Source organism: Hyperoodon ampullatus, assembly GCF_949752795.1.
Source record: "Hyperoodon ampullatus genome assembly, chromosome: 5".
Taxonomy (NCBI): domain Eukaryota; kingdom Metazoa; phylum Chordata; class Mammalia; order Artiodactyla; family Ziphiidae; genus Hyperoodon; species Hyperoodon ampullatus.
This window is the reverse complement of record NC_136918.1, coordinates 144424883-144449415: the sequence shown is the minus strand read 5'-3', so window position 1 is coordinate 144449415 and position 24533 is coordinate 144424883. Positions and strand designations below refer to the sequence as shown.

General features: G+C 53.7%; 1 protein-coding gene across 1 annotated transcript; it reads right to left on the bottom strand.

Annotated features, from left to right (window-relative positions):
• On the bottom strand, nucleotides 1-23439 carry AGPAT3 (1-acylglycerol-3-phosphate O-acyltransferase 3; the record flags this gene model as incomplete). The annotated part of the gene is made up of 8 exons (XM_079704848.1): nucleotides 1-372; nucleotides 1007-1205; nucleotides 7000-7075; nucleotides 11735-11837; nucleotides 12317-12470; nucleotides 13390-13551; nucleotides 14143-14312; nucleotides 23262-23439. 8 exons carry the CDS (start codon nucleotides 23437-23439, stop codon nucleotides 284-286), a joined length of 1131 nt encoding a protein of 376 aa, XP_079560974.1. The 3' UTR covers nucleotides 1-283.
• Nucleotides 23440-24533: the final 1094 nt, after the last annotated feature.

Sequence of the window (24533 nt, the reverse complement as noted above, 5' to 3'; positions counted from 1 at the left end):
CGGCAGGGGTGAGACCCGTTGTCCCGGGAGCGGGTCCCCCGGGCCCCTCCGCCGGCTGCGGACGCGCAGGTGCGAGGCTGGCGTCTGTCTCCATCTGCGGGCCTTCCGACTGCTTTGCTCTTGGCTCAAGTTTTATTGGTCAATATTAGTCACCAGTTAATAAGAAAAATAGTTTCTAGGTGTCTTTTTTCCCCACCCCCCGCTCTGTGTGTGTTGTTCTGTTTTTAATTGAGTTAATTGGATACCACGGTCAGGTGTATGTGTGTTCAATCACAGGCGTTAATTATTCCTTTTTCTTAAATTCTTGGTTTCCATAGCTGGAGCCTTTCTCTATTTCAGTCACTCCTATCAGTCGGCGGACTCCAAAGGAAGCTTTAAAATAGGAAACAGGTGAGGTTAGACCGATTGCTGGCAAGCTGGGAAAATCGTCACGGGGGCGGGCGGACCTTCGGCCTCAGACTTCCCCGGGCGGGGCAGGCCGGCCTCCTCCCCTCCTCCGCCCCTCCCTGCCCCGCCCGCTCAGCCAGTCCCGGGCGGCGGCCGGATCTGCTCCCCCACCAGCCCGGGGGAGTGTGTGCCCGCCGCGAGGTGCAGTTCTCAGCCAGGGCTGAGGGCCGTAGTGCCCAGCCAGGTGCCCGACAGACCGGGTGCCCAGCAGTGCACTCAGGGCTGCAGGGCCTCGAAAGCGTCCTGGGAACCTCAGCCCATCACACCAGCCCACGCCCCTAACCGCCCGAGTGCAAACCGGTGGCCCAGGCCCTCCCCACACAGCTCTCAGAACGAGATGCCAGGCGGGCGGATGGCCGGCCAGCTTTCTGGACAGATGGCCCTGCAATCTGGCTATGGTCTTCACGGCCCTGTGGCTCAGTGGCCAGAGCAGCTCTCTGAGGCCGGCAAGGCTCAGGTTGCATCCCGGCTCCCAGGTGACCATCTCCAGGCCTGGGCGCCGCGGCCGGCCCACGGAAGACTCCCAACCTCAAGCCGCGCCATCATGCCCGTTCATTACCTGCCCCGACAAACCCCAGGAACGTCAGGATCAGGAGAGGAGATCCACTGGCAAAGACGCCTAAGACAAAGCTGAAGAGAGGAGACAGGAGAAGTGTGGCCCAGAAGAGGAAGTTCAGGAGTGTCCACGGCCGCCGGGCGGGTTTGAACTGCTCCCCCGGAAACACGCCCTTCTGGTTATACATCTCCTGCAGCGCATCCTGAAACAGTCAACCAGAAAAGGGGCCTCTTAGTGTGCTGTTGTTACAACCCCACAGTGAAAAATGACTCAACCTATAAATAAAGTGGACGGATCATGCAGGCTGCGGGTGGGAGATGAAGCTGGCATGACCTTCGTGGAGAACCTCAGTGGCCTGTACCAAAAGCTTGAAAAATACAAACCCTTCGACAGGGCAACTTTCCTAGGAAAATTATCAGCCGGTGCCTGGTGTGCGACACGCACCTTCAACACCCAGGACTGCGGTGTCGGCCGGCCCCTCGCTGTCTCCTGGGACATCTCCAGGGCGAGGGTGGCGGCCACCACCTGCTGGGAGTCCAGCGGCCTGGCGTCACCCCCCGCTGGCTATGTCACCCACAGAAAGCTATTTAACCTCTCCTTCCTCCGTGTCCTGGTGGCTAATGATGGGACGACAGAGGCCCGGGTGAGGACATGAGAGCATCCTCAACAGGGAAACGGGACACACGCTAAACACCGAGCACCAGCTGCCTGAGAACCTGCGATGCTGACATAGATTTCTCTGCAGCCACGACACGTCACATGCTAACAAGGAGATACACTCACGATAGTTTGTTTTCTGAAAGAAGTTAAGTGCCACATAATTCCACTTAAGTAAAAATATGTACGCCTATATATTTGTCTAGGACAGAGTCTGGAAAGATGTACACCCACTCGATCTTAATTACCCGGGGGAGTAAATCTCACCTGTCCTCATTGTTTTTCTATTTTATTTTCTGCATTTAGCTTTCTACAGCTGTGTTGTATATTACATAAAAACAGGGCAGGGGGATTAACAAACACCCAGCCTCGCAGCCTCTTCCAGCTTGTGGTCAGGTACCAACTGCCCCTGCTGGTCGACGGGGCACGGGGCAGGCACCACAGGTCCTGTGCGGTCAGGAGCCACTGCGACCCTTATGCCCATGTGTACACCTCCGGGTGACCACACGAGCCCCCCACCAGAAGGCCCTCCCCTGTGCAGCCCTAGAACGTCTTCAAGCCCGCTCGCTCGGCCAGCTCCGCTCTGACCACCTGCCCCACGCAGACGGGCCATGCCCTCCTTCTGCTCCCGGAGGACCTGTCGGGGGGGAAGCAGGGGCGCCCTGGGGCTCTCGGCGAGCTCACGGGTCAGGTCAACCGGGCCCGGAGGCCACCCAGAGACAAGAAGGCAGGACCTAGCCCCGCAGGAGAGTCCACTGTGCTTACAGATTTGCACCAAGTTTGTGACAGGCCTTTTGATCACCTGAATAAAACACACACACACACACGTGACCCTAACGCAGATGCTCATGTACAATCTCACCCACTGCCTGCCATCGGCACCCACGCCTGGCGGTCCTCCCCGTGGGGTGTGCCGCCAGGCAGTGGTGGTAGCCTCTGTCCCGTCCTGACCTGTCAGTAATCCCACACACACCCAAAGGCTTCCCCCGTCGCCGCCCCTCCCACCAGCAGACAGCACCCCGCGCCCCCGACGGGCCTGCTCCTGCTTCCCGACGTTTCTCCAGATGCCCCTGACCCCCTCTTGCCGGGCCCCGTCATTCTGGGAGGGCACAGAGCAGGGTCCAGAGGCCAACCCGGCTACCTCCAGCCAGGCACTCAACTCCAGGAGCACAGTCCCCTTGTCCGTGTCCTGCTCGCAGGTGCAGGTGGGGTTAGACCACGGGAAGGTCACCCACTCTCCTGGGGAGGGACCTGCCCCACGCACTGCTGCTCGTGTCGCTCGGACATCACGTCCTTTCTCCCAACCCTGACGCCTTGCTTGACCCATCTCGTCTTTCCCCTTTCTAACCTCTGTTGAATGTGCTTATTGTGGAACTTTAGAGAAACTGACCCCACCTAAACCATCAGCGTCTCCAGCCTCCCTCGCCCCATCCCTCGGGGGCTCCAGGCCGTCCGTCATTACAGGCCCCTTTCCTTCACCGACCCCGCCTGGTCAGCACAGCAAGCATGGCGGGGGGGGGGCAGAGGCTGGGAGACCTGGGGACAGTTCCACCCACAGGATAGTCACCTCCTTCTCAGGACCTTAGTTTCCACATCTGCAAAATGGGGAAACTGTCTGGAATGCCCTTCAAGGCCCTTTGGTGACACCGAGGTCTGTTTCCATGTTACGAACGGAGCTCACTGGTAAATGACCAGAGGCGTCGGTGTCTCCGGAAACACGTGTGTTACAGCAGGACCAAAGCACCCAGTTTGGCTGCTTCAGGGTCTGCGTATTCCCTGGCAGGGGGCAATGGGGCCGAAGGCAGGGCAGACCCCCTACTCACAAGATGGGGAGAAAGGGCTTCTCGTGCTCGGCTGGGGACATAACGGGCAGGCTCTCTGAAGCACAACTTAGAGACATTTCACAAGGGACCAGAGCCTCCTACCACCAGTCACGGCGTTAACATCTGGCAGAAACGCTCCCACACATGCCCTGCCACACGGGGAACAGCAGAAAGTTCATAAATAGTTCATAAATGTTCACAGGTAGGAAGACGACCAGCCAAAACGGGGCGTCATCACATGGGAAACACACACGCTGGAGCACAGCATCTGAATTAAATCTATGTCAACACTGACAGATGTAACAAACAATGGTCACTAAAAACAGAATAAATGGGAGAACGTGACACACAGTGTGGTCCCTGATGCAAATTACAATATAAGTGACATGAAAAGCGATAAAAAATGTATATGTTTCAATATTATGGAAAAACATAGCAAATAATAGAAAATACCCAAATAAATCAGTTATGTCAAAACCTGTCACTTGCTGTAGTTGCATCAGGTTGTTTTAGAAAGTAACCCTTAGAGATGAAGACAAGGCCTGTGGTCCCATCCCCGCCAGGAGTCATCACACTTCAGCTGGCGGTCTCCATCCCCAGGAAGGGCTTACACCTGCACTCCTGTGCTCGGGTACCTCTACGATAACGCACGGTACTGCGCCTGCGCTTGGTGATTTTCTGTGAATAGCACCACACTATACGCCTATTGCAATCTGCTTTTTTTTACACCTGCTTTCTCAAGATTCATTTAGATAATGTGCAGTTCATTCATTTTAACTGAATCACAGTTAAATGAATACACATACATAATGTATCTATTTCCTAATAATGCACTTCTGGGTTCTCATTTCCTGCTAAACAAATACTGTTGCTTGCAAATGTCACTCTTTGTAAGAGTTTCAAACTTTTTAAAAAAATATTTATTTATTTATTTATTTGGCTGTGTCGGGTCTTAGCTGTGACACGCGGGATCTTTCATTGCGACGCGCAGGCTTCTCTCTAGTTGTGGCACGTGTGCTCCGGAGCGCCGTGGGCTCAGTGGTTGCAGCACACGGGCTTAGTTGCCCTGCAGTATGTGGGATCTTAGTTCCCCGACCAGGGATCGAACCCACGTCCCCTGAATTGGAAGGTGGAGTCTTAACCACTGGACCACCAGGGAAGTCCCTTCAAACTTTTAAAACTCGACCCTGACCCAGAGGTGCATTCTCTTGTGCAGCCTCATGCATACAGCGTCTGTCTGCCCATCCACCATGTGATGCACACACACTCTATTCCTTTTTACTTAGGTTTCTTTTTCTTCTGGAGAGTTTTATTGTTCTTGGAAATCACACATTTCATCCAAGTTTTCAAATGTAGGAGCATAAAGCTGTCATATTCTCTCATACTATTTCCACTCCTTGCTCTTTGGTTGTGTCACCGTTTTTATTCCCATTAATGCCGGCACTCTTTTTTAATTGGTCAGTCTCGCCCAAGGCTTTCTATTTTATTAATATTTTTAAAGAAAAGCTTTTGGTGCAGTAGCTTCACTCTTTTGTAGCTTTGCTTTGTGCTTAAATAATTGATGCTATTTTTATTTTCTTTGTTCTCTCTCTGGGTTTACTCTATCTTGTGTATGTTTGTATAATGTATATGTGTGCATATGTGTACACACATATATGTACATTATATACATTCTTTTTATCTATCCTATCCCAGACTTGGGTTTCTTGAAGCTGGCGAAACCCATGTTCATTGGTTCTAGAAGTTTTCTGGTTTATCTCTGACAACTGCTCTTCACCATTCTTCCCACCTTCTCTTCTGGACTTCCTAATTGTTACATTCTGGACCTCTGTTTATCCTCTGGATCTTTTAAACTTCCTTTCTACATTTTCACTTCCTCTGTGCTGCATTCTGAGTAATGTCCTCAAAACCTGCCAGCTTACTAATGATCTCTTCAGCTGTATCTAATCTGTTAACTAAGATTTTGCTGTCAGTTAGTAGATTTCTCATGCCTATACATTTTACTTGGTTTTTCTCAAATCTGTCTTATTTTTTAATAGGTCTTGTTCTTTTGTTTTCAGTCCCTTCTTTTTTGCTTAGTCATTTCAAACATACTGATGCAAGTCTGCCTGGTGGTTCCATTAGCTGGAGTCTCGGGAGGATTTAATGTTTCTGTTTGCCTGTTGCACTTGCCCACCATGGATGTTGGTGACGAGTGCATCTCCAGCAGAACTTTTCTGAAGAAATCTCGGGCAGCTTAGGTTTGGAGTCGTGTTCTTCTAGTTGTACATGTGCTTTTCTCAGGGACTCTACAGAGATTCACCTAGAACCACGTTTTATGCTGATATTTTGGCTCAGTTCTTCTTGAGCTATGCTGTTAGCATAACTTCAATCCCCACACCTGTTTGAGGACAGCGTTGTGATTATGAATTACCGGGGAGACGTTTAGAGACCAAGGGGGAAGGGCAACTTCAAAGTCACTTCCTATGCTGGCAGTTACATTTTCCAGTTAAACCACTTGAGGGCAAAACGCCCAGAGGGTCCCAGCTTCATTAGGGTCTTCAGTTCCAACTTCCAGCCCCGAGTGAGGTCAAATCTTTGTTCCCTGCTTCCATGTAGGCATTAAAACTCAAGACTTCAGGTTGGGTGGACCAGCAAACTTCTCGAGCTTCAGCTCACAGCGTTCCCACCTGGATTTCAGTCCCACCTCCTCTTTTGCTCTCTAGAGATTTCCCTTACTTTCTTCAGCACTTGTCAATGCATCTAAAACGATATGTGTTTTATACTAGAAGGATTTTCTGATTATCCAAGCCTCCCCTATCGCTGAAGATGATAACCCAGTGTCCTGTTTGTTTGTGTGTATAAAATAAACTTTATAGGGGCTTCCCTGGTGGCGCAGTGGTTGAGAGTCCGCCTGCCGATGCAGCGGACACGGGTTCGTGCCCCGGTCCGGGAAGATCCCACATGCCGCGGAGCGGCTTGGCCCATGAGCCATGGCCGCTGAGCCTGCGCGTCCGGAGCCTGTGCTCTGCAACGGGAGAGGCCACAGCAGTGATAAGGCCGCGTACCACACACACAAAAAAACCCCAAAACTTTATACGCACAGTATAAAGGCGGGGGTGAGGCATGTTGGGGGATGGAGGAGGGACCAGGTGGGGTCATCATAAGAAGCCCGTCCCATCATCTATATTGTGCCTTATCTATTACATCACATATACACATACACATACATAATGCTTGTTATAGGTCAAATTTCTTTTACATGAAAAATTGAAACAAATGTGATAAAATGTTATTGCCAATGGCTATACAAGCATTATGATATCCATTACACTTTTCTCTAGTTTGTTAATTCCTCAAAAGTTAGGAAAAATGAAAGACGAAGAAGAGGATTGGAAAGAAGAATTGGAGAGTGGACAGCACTCCTGTCCCCAGAGGAAGCCAATGTGCTACCACCTGCCCTGTTAGCTGCCCCTCTGAAACCTCTTCGTGAGACCCCGAGAACGAGGGGGTGTGGGGAGAGCCGAGCGCCTTTACCTTCTCCTGGTACAGCTTATGAAGCCACTGAGCCGCTTCCTTTTCATCCAGCGGGATCTCTTCCAGAGGAAATCTCCTGTTTTATTAAGAAGATTGAAAGCAAAGTGAATTACCAGATGACATCAAACTGAAAAGGGGAAAAATAAATCATTATGCATCAGGGTTACTTGTCAGCCCTGCCTTTTCTATTCAAATCTGACTTTCAATTTCTAAACACACACACACACATCAAAGTAACTTCTCGGGCACTGCCCGGTGGGACTGCAGGGAACCACGGAGGGGCCGGGAGGTGCTTCATGTGCCCGGGAGCGCGGAAGCCTTGCCCGGGGACACCCAGGAGCAGTCAGCTGAGCAGACAGCGCCCCCAGCTCCGTTGGGAAAACTGACCCTTCATTAAGCAGTTTTGGTCTTTCTCAATAGTTTGTTCTTTGGGAGTGACCATGGCTGAGAGTGTCTTTTATGAGGCAAAGAAGAGTTTGTGTTTCACAAATGAAATCCATTTGCTTCAAATATGAAAAGCAGTAGAGATTTCGAAACTTTAATCTCAATTAACAGACGGCTGGCTTCAACGATGACACTGACTTCTGTACAAGCCCTATCACCAGCTGAATTACCAGCCCCACCAGGGGAGGTGTCTACCCGGTAACACAAGCAGGGCAAGGACCGCTTTCTACGGCAACTGTAGTACCGCTGGATCGCCAGGAGGGGCCGCTGAGCGCACGTGTGAGCAACAGTAATTTAACAAGGGACCGTGATCATTCCGGGGGCTGGCTGCCCACCTCAGAGGGCCCAGGGTGACAGCAGAGCCAGGAGAAAAGTCCACGGCCAGAGGCAAATCTCCATGTTTTTAGGGATCTCAACCTTTTTGGTTTTTAAAATAAATTTATTTTTATTTATTTATTTTTGGCTGCGTTGGGTCTTCGTTGCTGCGCACGGGTTTTCTCTAGTTGCGGCGAGCGGGGGCTACTCTTCGGTGTGGTGCTTTTCATTGCGGTGGCTTCTCTTGTTGCGGAGCACGGGCTCTAGGCACGCGGGCTTCAGTAGTTGTGGCACGCAGGCTCTAGAGTGCAGGCTCAGTAGTTGTGTTGCATGGACTCAGTAGTTGTGGCATGCGGTCTCTAGAGTGCAGGCTCAGTAGTTGTGGTGCACGGGCTCAGTAGTTGTGGCACGTGGGCTCTAGAGCGCGGGCTCAGTAGTTGTGGTGCACGGGTTCAGTAGTTGTGGCACGCGGGCTCTAGAGAGCAGGCTCAGTAGTTGTGGCACACGGGCTCAGTAGTTGTGGTGCACGGGCTCAGTGGTTGTGGCTCGCGGGCTCTAGAACGCAGGCTCCGTAGTTGTGGTGCACAGGCTTCTCATTATGGTGGCTTCTTTTGTTGTGGAGCACGGGCTCTAGGTGCGTGGGCTTCAGTAGTTGTGGCACACAGGCTCAGTAGTTGTGGCACGCAGGCTCTAGAATGCAGGCTCAGTAGTTGTGGCGCACGGACTCAGTAATTGTGGCCCGCAGGCTCTAGAGCGCAGGCTCAGTAGTTGTGGCGCACGGGCTCAGTAGTTGTGGCACGCGGGCTCTAGAGCGCAGGCTCAGTAGTTGTGGCGCATGGGCTCAGTAGTTGTGGCACGCGGGCTCTAGAGCGCAGGCTCAGTAGTTGCGGCACGCAGGCTCTAGAGCGCAGGCTCAGTAGTTGTGGAGCACGGGCTTAGTTGCTCTGCTGCATGTGGGATCTTCCCGGACCAGGGCTCGAACCCATGTCCCCTGCATTGGTGGGCGGATTCTTAACCACTGCGCCACGAAAAAGCCCAAAGCCCTACCTTCTTGTCTCTAAAAGTTGAGAACTTTGGTCTTTGTGGGTTATACGGATCCATCTTTACCATCCATCTTGTAAAACTTCCCAGTTTTACAAGCACACACGCAACCAGACATCCGAGCGATGCTGGGCCACATGTCATGCAGCCTCTGGGAGACTCCGCTGTACGCTCAGAGGAGAGAAGAAGACTTAGAACCTCCTACTAAACAAAACGGTTTAACTCTGTGGACCCGAAAGGTGCTGGGGACCTCCAGGAGTACACGGTGAGAAGTAGCGCTTGAAGGGTTTGCCACAGGTGCCGTCTCAGGAAGGAAAGGAAGTTGGAAGGGGTCTGTCCCCAGAGGGATGACGGCCAAAAGTGTCAAACTCACGTGACTGTTCTCCCCTGATTTCACATTACCACATTCAGGTTCTGTTGTATGTCTGTTATATGCAGGACAAAATATATAAAATAAGAATTTTAAATGATGAGATAAAACATAAATACAACTCCGGAGTTGACTCCACTTTGAGGACGCTGGCCCCAACTGCCAGCATGGACACAGGAGAGCCTCAAACCACCATCCCCAAGGCCCTGGCCATGCCCAGTCTCAGGCCCCCGGGGAAATGAGGCACAACTCCACTGGGTCACGGGAACCTTGTCTTCTTTGATTACAGGCATGTTTTGGACCCACTGGGATATTGCTTTTACTCAAGACACCCGTTTGGTAATACAAAACAGTAAGTTAAAACGTTTAGAAATTCTAAGAATATATTTATTAAGATATGATTGGGTGAAATATAGCCTCACGTTTTCTGCAACAAAGGGGAAAAGGAGCAGATTAAAGCACCACTCCTCTCCAGCTGGAGCTGAGCGCCCACGTGGAGGGGCGGTATAGCCTGGAGGGTGGTGTGAGCATCGGCCTGCAGCTGGACCAGGTGGGCTCCCCCAGCTCTGCCACCTACCAGCTCTGATCTCGGGCGGCTAAGGCTGCCAGAGCCCTCCTACTCAGGGACAAGAGCACCATCTGCCTCTGAGGGCTCCCGTGAAGATGACCGGGGCCATCCAGGGCCCCTGTTGGCCACCAGTGGTCAGCCCCCGGCCAGGGGTTCTAGAGAGCTAAGGGCAAGGGTCCTGGGCTCTCCCTTGATCCCGGGATGGAATAAGAGACCTTACAGCGACTTTGAGCTAGTCCTCTGTGAATGTCAGAGGGAAAAAGCCACCCAGCTTCCTGTTTATCTTCACTAAATTATTCCTGGAAACTTCCTACACTGGGGCAGGAGAACTGAGTGGTATTTTTTTTTAACTTGTCCTGGCTCAAGCTCTCAAGAAGAGGGCCGGTCAGAGCCTCCTTGGGTCAGACTGACCAGGATGGACACCAAGTCAGTGGTGGTCAGTGGCCGACATGGGGCTGACACAGAGACGGGGCTAAGTGGTTTATACACACAGGAACGTCCTGCCTTTCTGGGCACATGTGAGTGAAACACGAGACTGGTGAGTTCAAACAGGATGATCCAGACAACACATGGACCTGGAAGGTCTGCCTGGAATTAGGCCTGGAGCCGGAATCAGGTCAGAACACCACTTAATGAATAGAGCAGCCCCCAGGCTGTGCTTTCAGGTAAAAAGACTTTTGGGTGGATTCTGTTCTCTTCACGAGGCAGAAAAACATGGAGCATCAGAGCGTGGCGTGGCGGAGAGACACAGCGACCTCCGGTCACAGCCCTAGTCCCTGACCTTGATCTTGTGTTACAGACATGGAGCCCGCTCTCCCAGTGGAGCCTCAGGCTCTGCCAGTGGCCCTGGACGTCTGGACATTTCACCAAGACCACGAGTCACTCGGGATGGAACCCAAAAGGCATTCTGTTCCCCTCTGACCCTGAGATCCCTGCCCCTCTAGGCCAAAAGCCACCAGTGCCAGCAAAAAGTCACTGCATAAGCAGTGCAGCGTCAGGCCGTAAGGTTCCGTGGGAGGGAGACCCTGCACTGATCAGCTCAGAGAGAGGCCGGTTTCTATCCGGGGTGAAAGGTCAGCACCATGGGTGGGGGGGCGGGGAGGGAGCGGAGCCAGCCGCAAGGGCTTCTGCAGAGGTGGGAGGACAGGGTGCAGGTGGCCTCTCCCATTATGGCCCAACAAACTGGAGAAAAAGACGGTCACTTTGTCATTTCCCTTCCTCTGCTCCCAGAGTGGCGCCTGGAGCCCCGCCCGCCGAGCACGTTTCTGCCACTGCAGCAGGGAGTCCTTTCAGAAGCTCCCTTCTCTCTGATCCCTCTACCCTCTACCTGTGCATACAGCAGACACGCAATAAATGCTCACTGCACAGACCAACGGGAATAGTTTCTGATAACCTGGGGACATTTTAAGGGCCATATGGGGCCCCTCCCCGGGCTGAGTTTCGCTTCTGGGGGATCCTCGGGGGTCCCAAGGCGGCCATCCAGAGCTGCCCTGCGTTCACCAGTTCGGGCGGGGCTGCCTCTGAGCCAGTGGGGTGGAGGCTGGCTGGGTGGAACCTCCCAGCTCAGACCAGGCAGCCAGGAGCTCGAAGCCCAGCACGCGGCCCTGACCCCACCTCCTCTCCCAGGTGGTCTGCGTGGCTGTCCACCATGAAAAGGGGGACACGTGTGCGTCCCATTCAGACGGGGACAGCTTGTCCTTCTCCTGTCTATGCAAGTCCTACTTGCTGTCCAAGGTTTAGCTCAGAAGCCTCCTCCAAAAAGCCTCGCTCCCCCCAGTGGGAGGGGTCACGCCTCCCTTGGAGCTTCTGGAACATTCCTCCTGTAAGTCGCACCCACTCCTTTGCTCTGTACTGTCCCCACCGTGTGCCCGCCCTGGAGGGTGGGATGCCGGCCACCTCCACGTGGGGGCCGCCGGGAGGCAGCCAGGAGGTGGGAGGAGCCGGCCCCAGTCCCACCCACCTGCCGGCCCCGCCCCTGTGGGCCCCTGTCTGCTCACCTCACACACATGTCCGCCTCGTACTTCTTCCCGTAGAGGATCCCCAGCAGAGACGGGTTCTTGTTTCCTCGGAAGTTCAGTGTGACGTCGTAGACAGCTGCGACTGCAGGGAGAGGGGCAGAGGGTGCCAGGTGCCAGCTGACACCCTGCAGCAGGGCGCGCCGCGGCTCCTGACCTGGATGGCTCCTTTTAGTTGATTCACATCTACTGTACTTACCGGCACGTTTGTGTTTAAAGCTACCTTTTCCTATCCATCCTGTTCTTTGTCCCTTTCATCTTGCCTTCCTTTTGGATTAACTGGATATATATATTTTCCTTTATAAGGTTTTCAGTTATATACCTTTTTTATTATCATTTTAGTTGTTTTCCATTAACTAGTATTATATCACCTCAAAAAATGATACGGGAATCTTACAACGTGTAAATCCGAGTACTCAGTTCTCCCTTTAACGCCACTGGCATCCTGTATTTTACACGGAACTCACTGATCTGGTTTTTGGCAAATCACTGATTTCACGTCTTGCTTTGCGCGGAGCCCAGGCTGGAGACAGTCCCAGCTCTTAGTCCCAGGGTGGCTCTTACCTGTCCCACGGAGGCACTGGACCGCAGTGGTGAAGCCCTTGGTCCGAGGCAGCAGGTGGTACTTGAGGACGGGCAGCCCCTTGGAGGCGGCCACCTCCATGCTGACCCGGTGCTTCTTTTCGGTGAAGCGCGTGCCCTCACAGTACAGGAGAAACTAAGACACAGACAGGGGACGGAGGTCAGTGCGGTGCTGGCGACCGGGACTGGAGCCCGACAGGCTCCTCATCGCCCGTGTACGTGCCCCCGCCTGGCGGCAAAGTCTTGTGGAAATGACGCCCCCCAGCAATCAGAGCGGGGCATGACCAGAGATGCCGCAATCACACTCCGCACACAACTCCTTCACAGACAGTGACAGCCCTGCACCTATTCTCAGGGAATGAAAAGACACTTCCCGGAGAGAGTGAGACAAGGTATCCCTAGGCAGCAGCCTCTCGATGGCGAGTGGAAAACAAAGTCTTCTATCCCTTTGCCTTGATGAGTTACAAACACCAGATAAGTAAGTAGCCAGTTCTCAAAGAACTGCCATCAGAGACCGGAACTGATATGCAAACCGATTCGTACCGATCGTTTCAGATGGCTGTCCATCAAACTCCATCCAGGGGCTCAGAAAGGACCACCACAGCCCCACCCCAGGGCCCTGCCCTGCCCTTGAAGGGTGGCTGTTTTAAGTGCAGCACAAACCTTCCAGCAACTGAAGTCCACGTCGACCCACAGAACTATAGCTCACGAGGGCTTGTCCTGAGCCCTGACTCGGCAGAACAGCCTGGGCGCTGGGCAGACGGCCTGCTAACGTCTCCAGGGAGCCCCGGCTCAGCCGAGCAGGCTCTCCTCTGAGTGGGGCCGGGCGTGAGGGGCGGCGGTGCCCCTGGCGTGGCGGGGCCCACCTGGGGCAGGTGGAAGCAGGTGGTCCAGAAGGGGTTCCCGAGCCTGCAGGCTCAGAGGGGCGGGGCCCCGGCCCTCCTCAGACAGCTTCCCTGGTGCTCGGAGGCTCTTGCCGGCTCACCGCTAAGAACTCAGGCTGCGCCCCTGAGACTCAAGACTGCACAGTCCGTGCGGCTCCACCCCTCACTCACCCACACGTATTCGGGGTAGCCAGCCAGGCGCCTCAGCCCTTTGATGACGGCATCCCGGTCTTCCTCCCATTTCCGTTTGCAGAACACGATCTCCAGGAAGTACCACGTCCAGCCGATGAGGGGCACGTAAAGCAGCTCCCTTTTAGCCAGGACTTTGGAACTCTGGGGGGGGGGGGGCAGAGCAGCTGGCGCATCAGGACCGCAAGGTCTCCGAGGGCACGCCCCCGCAGGCCGCCCCCAGGACTGGCTGTCCTCGGGAGACCCTGCCTCTGAGTGTGACGCTCTAGATAAGCATAGACCCAGAGTGCAGGCGCCACCAGACGGGGAAACTGCGGGCAGGCGGGCAGGACGGGAGCCAAGGACATAGAGGTTGTGCTGGCCGCCAGGCCCGGGGCTCTCTGAGGAAGATGCCAGGGCTGCCACGCACTGCGCTTCCACCGCAGGGGACCCCTCATCCTGTCTCATGAGGCAGCTGAGCCAACCGGGGGAGGAAGGATTTGAGAGGAAACGCAGTAACACCTGGTCTCATGAGCAAGCCCAGGGGCAGCTGGGGGCAGCCTGCAGTCCCAGGTGCCCTGCGCTCAGCCATGCTTGGACTCCTAGCTTGGAGGGACCAGGGGCTAAACCAGAGGGAAGGCCAGACCCCAGGGAGCCATGCCAGCACCTCCCTGGGACCCCATGTCACTTGCCCCACCCTCCTGCGACCCCCGCGTCTCGCACCCCGCTCCCTCCCGGGATCCCCGCATCGCTCACCCCCAGCACGCCAAAGCGCTCACACATGGTCCACCCACAGAGGAAGTCGATTTCGAAGTTGTGGTTGAGGATGATGACCACATGCTCCTTCCCGAAGTGGTCCACTGTGGCCTGGTCGGTGAACAGGGTGCACTCCGTGCACGACCACCACTCCAGAAGCATGACCAGCTCTGAGGACACACAGGCAGGGACGTCGGCGAGGTGCAGACCACCGCACTCCGGGCCGGGCCCTCCCTCCCTGCTCCCTGACGTGGGCAGGGCTTGTACAGTATCAGCCCGACTGGGATTTTCGGCTAGAAATGAGTTTTGATGGTTTATGTTTAAAATTAAGTTTTCTAAAATTGTAATGACGCTTCTCTAAGCAGAAGTCGGGAGAAGTCAAATGAAAGCAGAAGAGATGGAGGAGGGAACCCATTTTAGGTGGATGTGTTTCTGACCAACATATCTAAAGGACTTAATTTAAAATATTTTTTCTTAAAAATCAGATCTTCGCTTTTCTTAAAAATCAAATATCCCGTAGGATGGCATGGTGAGCAAAGCATTCGCTTATTAAGAGAATACACCATCAGCATTATATTACTATTATTATCAACAACTACAAGTTATTGAATACCGACAGTATACCACGTGCTCTGCTATGTAAATTACATACGTTATGTCATCTACGTGCGACTTGAGTTAGTGCTGTTGTTATTCCCAAAGCACAGATAAAAAGTGGTGGAGTTCCAATCTCAGCCCAACACACTGAGCCCGGGGCTCTGTGGAAAGTTTCAGAGGAAGCTTAAAAACACAGAAACAGACAAATAAACTAGGGTCCTCATGGGGCTACACAGGGGTCCTCAGTTTATGTACGTGAAGCACGGCTACTTTTACCCACGTTACTCTTTACAGAGCTCAGGTGGATGCCTTTAGCGTCACGTCCGACTGCAGTTCTCACACGTGCTGTGGACTGACGGGACGGCACACATTCCGTCCCCAGAAGAGCAGGAAGGGGAGGCTGCGGACCCACAGCCAGCCAGCACCACACCCACCACGGCCAGGCGCCCGAGGACGCTGGCCTCAGACCAGGAAGCGTGGCTCCCAGGCTCAGGACGCCCACCAGACAGCCTGTCCTGTGTTTGCTGGACACCAAGCCATCGGTTTTCCGGAGACCGGCCCTTGGGGAGGGAGGCCAGGGAAGGCTGATGGGGCAGGACAGCCCAGTGCTTAGACAGTGGGCTGTGAGCCTGACTGCCTGGGCCTCGGTTTCCCTGTTGACAGGAGACAGTAGTGGCTTCCTCACAGGGCTGTGGGGGACTGGATGGGACTCGGCATGGGGCCTGGTTTCTCCTTCCACTTAAGTTTCTCCTTCCCCACCAGCCCAGGTGGAAGTGGGGGGACACACGGCTCCACCCCACGTGCTGGCGTCTCAACTTCCTTTTCTACACAAGGTGGGGACTGGACGGAAGGCTGACTCTCAAGGTAACACCTGAACGCTCTCGAACCACAAACCGCGGTCCCTCGTACCCCCGGGGCAGTCAGAGGAGGGGTCATAAGAGGTCAGCTCCAGGACATGCTCGCCATAAGCTTCATCAAGGGACCAGAGAGGGCTCTCAGGGGACCCAGGCCAGGTCAACAGAGGCAAACTCCCCCCCTGGGATGAACCTGTTAGCCTGGCGACTTCCAGCCAGCATTCAAGGCACGAATAAAGACCCAAGGAATGGAAAGACAAGAGGCCCTGAACAGACATTCTCCAAAGATGGTTTACAGACGGCCAGCAAGTACACGAGTAGGTGCTCGGGAAAGCGCAGGCCAAAGCCACGGCGAGGCAACCACGGCACACCCAGCAGGACGCTGTCATCCAACAGACAGACAATAAATAGCAAGTGCTGGTGAGGACAGGGTGCCTAGGACCCCTGACGCCGCTGGTGGGGATGTAAAAGGTGCAGCCGCATTGGAAAACTATGTTCCAGACAGAGTAACCAGAGGACCCAGTGATTCCACCATTAGGTAGATGCCCAAGAGAAATGAGGACGGATGTCTGTGCCAAAACTTGAACCCGGATGTTCATGGCAGCATTATTCACAAAGCCACAAAGGGGAAACAACCCAAATGTGCGTCAACTGATGCATGAACAGTGCATATCCATACAGGGTGACGTCTTTCAGTGACGCGGGAACGTGGGCCTCACACGCACTACGGTGTGGACGAACCTTGGAAACACTGAGCTCTGAGTGAAAGGAGTCAGACACGACCACACACTGCATGGCTCCATTTGCATGAAACGTGCATAAGAGGCAAAGCCACCGAGACAGGAGGTAGAATACTGACTGCCAGGGGCTGCGGAGGGGTCAGAATGGGGGGGGGGGGTGACCACTTCTTTACAGGGTGAAAATGTTCTACCATTAGACTGTGCTGATGGGCACGTGACTCTATGAATACACTAAAACCGCCGGACTGCATGCTTTAAATGGGTGAATTTCACCCCCTGATAGCTGTTTAAGAATCACAAAGCAGAAGGAAACAGGGACTTTCCGGGTGCTCCAGCGGTTAAGACTCCACGCTCCCAATGCAGGGGGCCCAGCTTCGATCCCTGGTCGGGGAACTAGATCCCACATGCCGCACCTAAGACCCGGCACAGCCCGATAAATAAATATTAAAAGAAAAAAGAAATAAAGAGGCCCAAGGCCGATAAATAAATATTAAAAGAAAAGAGAAATAAAGAGGCCCAAGGTTAGGCTGACCTGTCCATCTGGAAGCACAGGCAGCTGCTGGGGGCTTGCCGAACACCCCACCCAGGCGGCGGGGACCAGGGTTGAGACAGACCCACGTGCAGCTTGGCGATGGCCTGTTCCTGCTCCTTTCTCGATGACGGAGGCCTGGGCAAACCTCCATGTGTCAGCTGGTCAAGTAAGAGCCTGTGGCTGAGACCGTTGCTTCTGAAGCAATTTGCTTGGGAACAAGGAAGGGTTTATTCATTATTGTAGTGAGGACATTTATTTTATTTATTTATTTTTGGCTGCATTGGGTCTTCGTTGCTGTGTGCGGGCTTTCTCTAGTTGAGGCGAGCTGTGGCTTCTCTTGTTGCGGAGCACGGGCTCTAGGCGCACGGGCTTCAGTAGTTGTGGCTCACGGGCTCAGTAGTTGTGGCTCGCGGGCTCTAGAGCGCAGGCCCAGTAGTTGTGACGCATGGGCTTAGTTGCCCCGAGGCATGTGGGATCTTCCCGGACCAGGGTTCGAACCCATGTCCCCTGCGTTGGCAGGCAGATTGCTAACCACTGCACCACGAGGGAAGCCTGTAGTGAGGACATTTAACTCGAGGCCTACCCTCCTCACAGATTCTGAGTGGACAGTACAGTACTGGTAACTGTGGGGCTCTAGGACTTACTCACTGTGCGTAACTGACGCTGCACACCCATCTGACAGCGCTCACCCCTTCCCCTCCCCCAGCCCCCGGCAGCCCCCGTTCTCTCCTCTGCTTCCTTGAGCTCGATTACGTCAGGCCCCTCATACAGGAAGGACAAGTGCAGTCTGTCCTTCTGTGACTGGCTCCTCCACGTCTTGTCCTCCGAGTTCACCCATGTTGTCACATACAGCAGGATTTCCTTTCTAAAGGCTGAGTAATATTCTCTTGTACGTATGGACCACATTTTGCCCATCCGTTCGTCCGCTGATGGACACTGACGTTGTTTCCACATCTTGGCTATTGTGAACGATGCTGCAGTGAACACTGCGGTGTGGCCGACTCTTTGATGGGGAAATCCTGCGATGCTTTCTCACCACAAGTCTGAGAGGAATCAATACAGCCTCAACCCACTGACGTAAAAATCACCCGGCAGGGAGGGTGGCGGCCTGGATGAGCTGCTCCAACCCGCGGGCCCCTCGTCCAAGGAGCAGGGACCTCAGCCGCCCTCTGGGGAGAATGCAGAGCCCACAGGGGGTTCTCAGGACCCCAGAGAACCCGGCTCTCCCGGCCGTCCCCGTGTGTGACGGAGGAAGCCCTGGACGAAGCGATTAGGGGTGCGAGCCTAAGACTCCCCCCCCCCCAGACACGGAATTTTCTAAAAAAGCTACCTTTCAAAGTCATTTCCTCACTTAGGCCTGACAACACATGCCTCACTCACGTGGGCACTGACGCCGCATCTAAAGGCCCCTTGTTTCCAAGACCGCCTCCCAGGATGAGCTGCGAATCACGCTGCTGGACACCACAGCGCCGGCTCAGAGCTGCGACCCTGTGGCACCGTCTAGGCACGCGAGGACCACTGCATGGGACTGTGCGCTCATCCCTGGGCGGCCTGCACGGGTACACGGCCTCCTCGCTACACGGCGGGCTTCTGTGGGCGGGAGCTCCGGCCAGCAGCCAGGATGCAGAGGAGGAAGTGCGCACGGGGTGCCTTCCCCTGGCTGCACACCCTCCCCTGGCAGCACTTGGGACCTGGGCATTTCTGGTCCAGCGCGCGAGGTCTGGCCCAGGCGGGGCTGGTGAGCAGGAATGAACTGAAGACAACACAGGCAGCCCCTGCAGGCATCTCACCCCCCGTCCGGAGAGTGGGCTCAGCAGAGGGTTGCCTGCAGGAAAGCGGCGTGTCAAGGCAGCTCTGTTCCACCAGCTGCCAGCACGGCCTGGTGGGCTGCTCAGCCCATTTCCAGTCACATCGGTCTCTCGTAGATCATAGATCGTAGATCGTAGATCGCTACACACGCAGCCAGGGCTGACGCCGTGACTGTGCTCACGGTCGATTTGGAGAATACTGTGAATGAGGACTCGTTTTGTGATTTCCTTCATTCACACATGTGCGTGCCCTCACACACACGAGCAAGCCGTGCTCCGCACATTCCGACGAATGATTGTTTGACAAATTCAAACCTGCCTACTAACGGTGATTGTCTACTGAGCAGTGTTGTACGCACACTCTATGCGCCAATTTAATCTTGATGGTCCAGCTGAGAGGCACCGTCTCTATTTCACAGCCGAGAAGGGTCAGAGCCTTGGCTGAGGTCAGCAGGGAGCCAGGGCCCTAGCCAGGCTGTCTGGCTCCACATCTGTGTCCTTCACACAGCACGAAGGCTCTTCGGGCCTGAGGATGACAGAGTCACCCTGGGCTCGGGGGGACAGCAAAAGACACCTGGCATCACAGAATGAACATAGGGATGCTCACAGAGTTGAAAATAAGGCAGTGGTTCAGGGTCGTCTACACCAGGGGTCCCCAACCCCTGGGCTGCAAACCGGTACCGGTCCTCGGCCTGTTAGGACCCAGGCCACACAGCAGGAGGTGAGCGGCTGGCCCGCTAGCGAACCCCATCGCTTGCATTACCGCCCTCCGTCCGCGGAAAAACTGTCGTCCACGAAACCGGTCTCTGGTGCCCAAAAGGTTGGGGACCGCTGGTCTACACATTTGTGTGACTCTCGCTCACCCCACATGCCCACGGAATCGGGGAAAGGTTTCACCAGCTCAAATCCGGGAAGGACTCCTGCTCGTGTATTTAAGAAACAAACAAGTGGAGAAGCTCCCCAAATTTACCGGGTCCTGGGGGAAACTCTCACAGCGTGTGGGTTCAGTGGGCACCTGTGTTCCTTCCAAATATTGGGGGATTTTACATAAATCTTAAGTTCTCCCTCAAGTTTTCTTATTTTTATGCTTTTTTATACTTTCTTGCCTTAAAAAATGAATTTGTCTTTGCTTTTTTAATCCATCTTTTTCAAATAGTTTAGAGGTTATGTTTGATTTCTGTTTTCCACCCTATACTTAGTTAACAAAGTCTTAAGGAAAGATCTCTGCTGCCTTCCTGACAAATACAGGAATGATGGAGCCCTAACTTTGGTTCCCACTCCTGACTGACAGACTGCCTGCCGCTGGTCCTGTCTGCTCTCAGCCACGCGGGTTGGGGCATCGTTATTATTTTATAGGACTGTTTAGATCTACCTGCTTACCAATTTCTCAGTCCACCCGTCTTTCTGGTAACTCAGACCCTACTTTTTTTGATGGCTTTTGTTCTTACTGAAGAATATTCTTTAAAAAAATTTCAGGTGACGATATACTCACTTTTTGTTCCCCTCAGGCTGTTTTATCTCATTCTCATTCCTCAAAGGTCACTTTGCTGGAGGTAGAGTTCTAGGCCGAGGCTGGAGACAGCCCACCGCCTCTGGCTCTGATTACATACGTTCTGCCGAGTCAGCTGGGAGTCTGTCAATCTTTGTAGGTGTTCTAGATTTCTTTTCTGGGCGTTTTTTTTTTTTTTTTTTTTTTGTGGTACGTGGGCCTCTCACCGCTGTGGCCTCTCCCGTTGCGGAGCACAGGCTCTGGACGCGCGGGCTCAGTGGCCATGGCTCACGGGCCCAGCCGCTCCGCGTCATGTGGGATCTTCTCCTGCATCAGCAGGCGGACTCTCAACCACTGCGCCACCAGGGAAGCCCCTTCTGGGCGTTTTTAAGATCTTCTTTTTGTCTCTGGTGGCTTGTGAGTTCTCTGTGATGGGTCTAAGTGTGAACTTCTGCTTATATAGCCTGCTTCGTATACATTTGCTTCCTAGAGCTACAGAATCTTGTTTTTCATCCGTTCGGGAAAATTCTCAGCCACCATCTCCTCCAGTGGTGTTTCTGCTTCTTCTTTCCTTGGGTGCAGGAGCCCAAGACCTGTTTCATAGACTTTCACTCTCCCCTTACATCTTTTAACTCCTATTTTATATTTTTCATCTTGTCTTTCTACTGCAATCAGGATGATTTCTTCATAGTAACGTCCAGTTCGCTCACTCTCTCATTAGCTGTATCTAATCTGATGTAACATTCATTCACTAAGCTTTTACTTTAAAAAAATATTATAATTACAATTTTTATTCACAGAAGTTCTGTTTATTTTTTTTTTCCAATCTGGTGACTTTGGGTAGTCTTTTGTCTCAATCTGTTGTTTTGTGTTTGGTGTTCTTTGACTCTGAGCTCATGTATGATTTGTCTCAATCTGTGTGATTCTTCAGGCCTGAATCAGAGACACTCCCCTGAGAGCACACTTCCATTTGCCTCTGCTGACCCCATGGGCACTGCTAACCTGCTCACTTCAGCGAATCCTCAGGATCCTGGTTTAGACTCAGCCCCTCTCCTGCAGCTGCTAAGGCGAGGGCCCCTGGGAAGCAGTGCTGACACCCCATCTTAGTGCCCTCTTCTGTGAAGGGGCGGGGGCGAGGCTGAGGGATTTCCTTTACTTACTGTGAACACAGCAGTGCATTAAAAAGCTGGCTTGATCCAGAGTTTGGCTGTTTTGTACTGTTTTAACTTCAGAATACTGCCGGAGGTGGAGTCTATGATTTTCATCTAGTTGGCATTTGCCCTTTAGGTATGTACTCATCTCCCACGGCGATACTCGTAAATAACTCACCTGTATGTCCTATATGATAGGATTTCTAATTCTCCTTCTCACACACACACAAAGGTGGCCTTTTATTTAGGAAAAAACCACCTGGGAACTGAAACTGTTGCAGTTTATGCTATTTATTTATTGCAATTTAGACTATTTATGGCTGGAAGCACAGGCGGGGCTGCTGCGCCTTGCGGGGGGGGGTGCACACACCTGGGGGTGGACACTCTCACGGCAGCGCTGCCATCTTCCTGCTCCTGCACTGAGAGGGGTCACAGGGACAGGCACACAGACTCATCACTTCCCATAGGAAGTAACGTGTATTATTTTCTCTTCATTGTAAAAGAAACGTGTTCTCATGCTAAGAAGTGTAAACAGCACACAGTATGAAATAAACATAAGAGTCCCCGCCTTCCTTCACTCCGGGGGTAGTTGCGTTTTCTGTTCACCCTTCAGCTTTCTCTAAGCAGGGGTGGCCACACACAAGTGCAGACACGTCACACACGTGTCTTTTAAAAGTAAATAAATGCAAAGCACCCTCTGTGCTTTGTTTTATAGCTTCCGTTTTCACTTTAGAATGTTTCTTGATCTTGGTTCTCTATCAGGACAGAGAGATTCTCCCTATTGTTCTCAGTGGCCGTGTGGGGTTCCATCCAGTGGACACGCCACAGTTAGCTTCCATTAATGGGCATTTAGGCTGCTCATTTTTATATTAGTCTTGTGTTACTGTAAAAGTGGTAACATGAGGATATCTGCACACAGATGTACTGTTGCAGATACCTTTCTAGGTTACATTCTTTTTTTTTTTTTTTTTTTTGCAGTACGCGGGCCTCTCACTGCTGCGGCCTCTCCCACTGCAGAGCACAGGCTCCGGACGCGCAGGCTCGGCGGCCATGGCTCACGGGCCCAGCCGCTCCGCGGCATGCGGGATCTTCCCGGACCGGGGCACGAACCCGTGTCCCCTGCATCGGCAGGCGGACTCTCAACCACTGCGCCACCAGGGAAGCCCTAGGTTACATTCTTACTTGGTGGACTATTTAGGTCAAAACATAGAACCGTTTAAGTTGTCCATCGCTACCGGCAAACTGCCATCCAAAGACGTGCCCCATGACCCCAACCTGCAGGGCAAGCGGCCCCCGACGCTCCCTGTCAGCAGCTTCTAAGTCTCTGTCCAGCTGATGGGTGAAGACAGATTCTGTTCGTACAAATGCACACACATCACAAGGGTGTGATCGGTAACACCTGTACGTGCCTAAACACATACATTTAATTAAGAGACGGGTGAGAGTCCTTGCCTTTCGCAGAGAGATACCGCAACATTTACACATGATGACAGGCCCCCCCGAGGGTAGCGTCACTGTACTCTGGTGCTAGGGTGACTGGGGGTCTGGTGACCCAAGACTGGCCACGTATCGGCGGCAGCTGTTAGGGCTTGGTCATGGTGAATTGGCTTTATCATTGCTCGTTTTCAAATATCCAGAGTACCGTGTGAGACCACGTGGAACTGCCACCTCTGTGGGTCCAGAGGCTCAGGGGTTGGGACGTCACGTGGTTCAGCCCAGTGAAGAGCTCGGGCCAAACCCCGCCCCCCCCCACATCCACTGGCCAGGAGCAGCCCCCAGTTCCTACCGGGGGAGCAAGAGCCAGCCCACTGCGTCCTGTCTCACCACCACAGGCGTTCACCCCCAGGGGCCCTGCACTGGTTTGTCTGGGATCATCCAGCAGAAAGGTCGCTGTCCCGACTGCCCGTGGCCCCCCGATCCCCGCCGTGCACATGCGGGTGTTACTCACGGCTCCAGAGCGAGTATGCAAGGCGGCAGTTCAGCCGGCGGTACAGCTGCTTGTTCACGGGCCAGAGGACTAGTGTGCAGAGCTGGATGGAGTTGATGATCAGCCCGCTCACCACGAAGACGAAGCCGATGAGGAGGTGCACGACGAACTGGGTCTTCAGGAAGGCAAGCAGGCCCATGGCCACAGCTCAGTAGCGAGTGCAGGGCCCTTCACTGAGAACGGCCGTCCTGCAAAGACGGGGCAGGCAGTCACGTGGGGCACCAGGGACCCCAGGGGTGAGGGGCTGCGGGCGGAGGAGGGGTCCACGGTGCTCACGCCAGAACGCAGATCTGCAGCTACCCACCACGGCGTCCTCAGGACCTTGCCTCCCGAGAGCTACGTACGTACGGGGTGGACGGGGGAGCTGATACATCATGCACACAGGCATCACCCACAACATACACACACACACACACACACACACATTACATACACACCACACAACGTATACACACATGCATAAAAGAAAGGAAGAAAGACAAGACTAGAAGAAATGCACACAAATATTAATAGTGAGTATCTCTAGGTAAAGGCATGATGGGTAATTTTTCTTTTCTTTTTTTAGCATCTTACTTAAAAGATCAAAACTGCACACTCAATCTCTATAAAAACATTTCAACTACTGTCTTTTAACTCCCAAGCTGCTGTACCCTTTTTTAGCTGAAAGGCTTTTGTTTTGGTCTCTAACGCAGAAGCGGTGACCCCCCGGGACTCAGCCAGCTTCTCCCGCTTCCCTTCAACACTGGTTTCTTGGTTTCAAAGATGAAGCCAGAGGCTCGCATTTCATGGCTGTAGTGCTCCGCGAGCTGCCCCGGAATCTCGTGTGGACAGAAACAAGCAGACGGCTGTGACGGAGCCCTGGCACTTTCAGAGCCGGCCACGTCACAGCCTGGTGGCTGCCTGCCTCGACCGCGGCTGGGTCCTCCAGAGACATGCCCCGCGCTCTCTGGGATGCGGGTGGAGTGGGCTCCAGAGGCCTCCAGGGTGGACCCGCTGGGCACACTGGGGCACAAGGGCCTGGCTGCTGTGCCAGACATGAGGCCACGTGACTCCAGAGGATGCCCTCCGTCCGCCCTTGGCCCCCGAGTGGCTGCCAGCAGCCACGTGGGGAGGATGCTCGGGAGGACAGGGAAGGAGCCGAGGCCTGGCGCCAGGTGTGGAAGTCCCCAGGGGAGCCGGCCCCCCAGGCCCGGGCAGGCCTTCTGATGCCTGCAGCCCCCGAGAGGCCCCAGC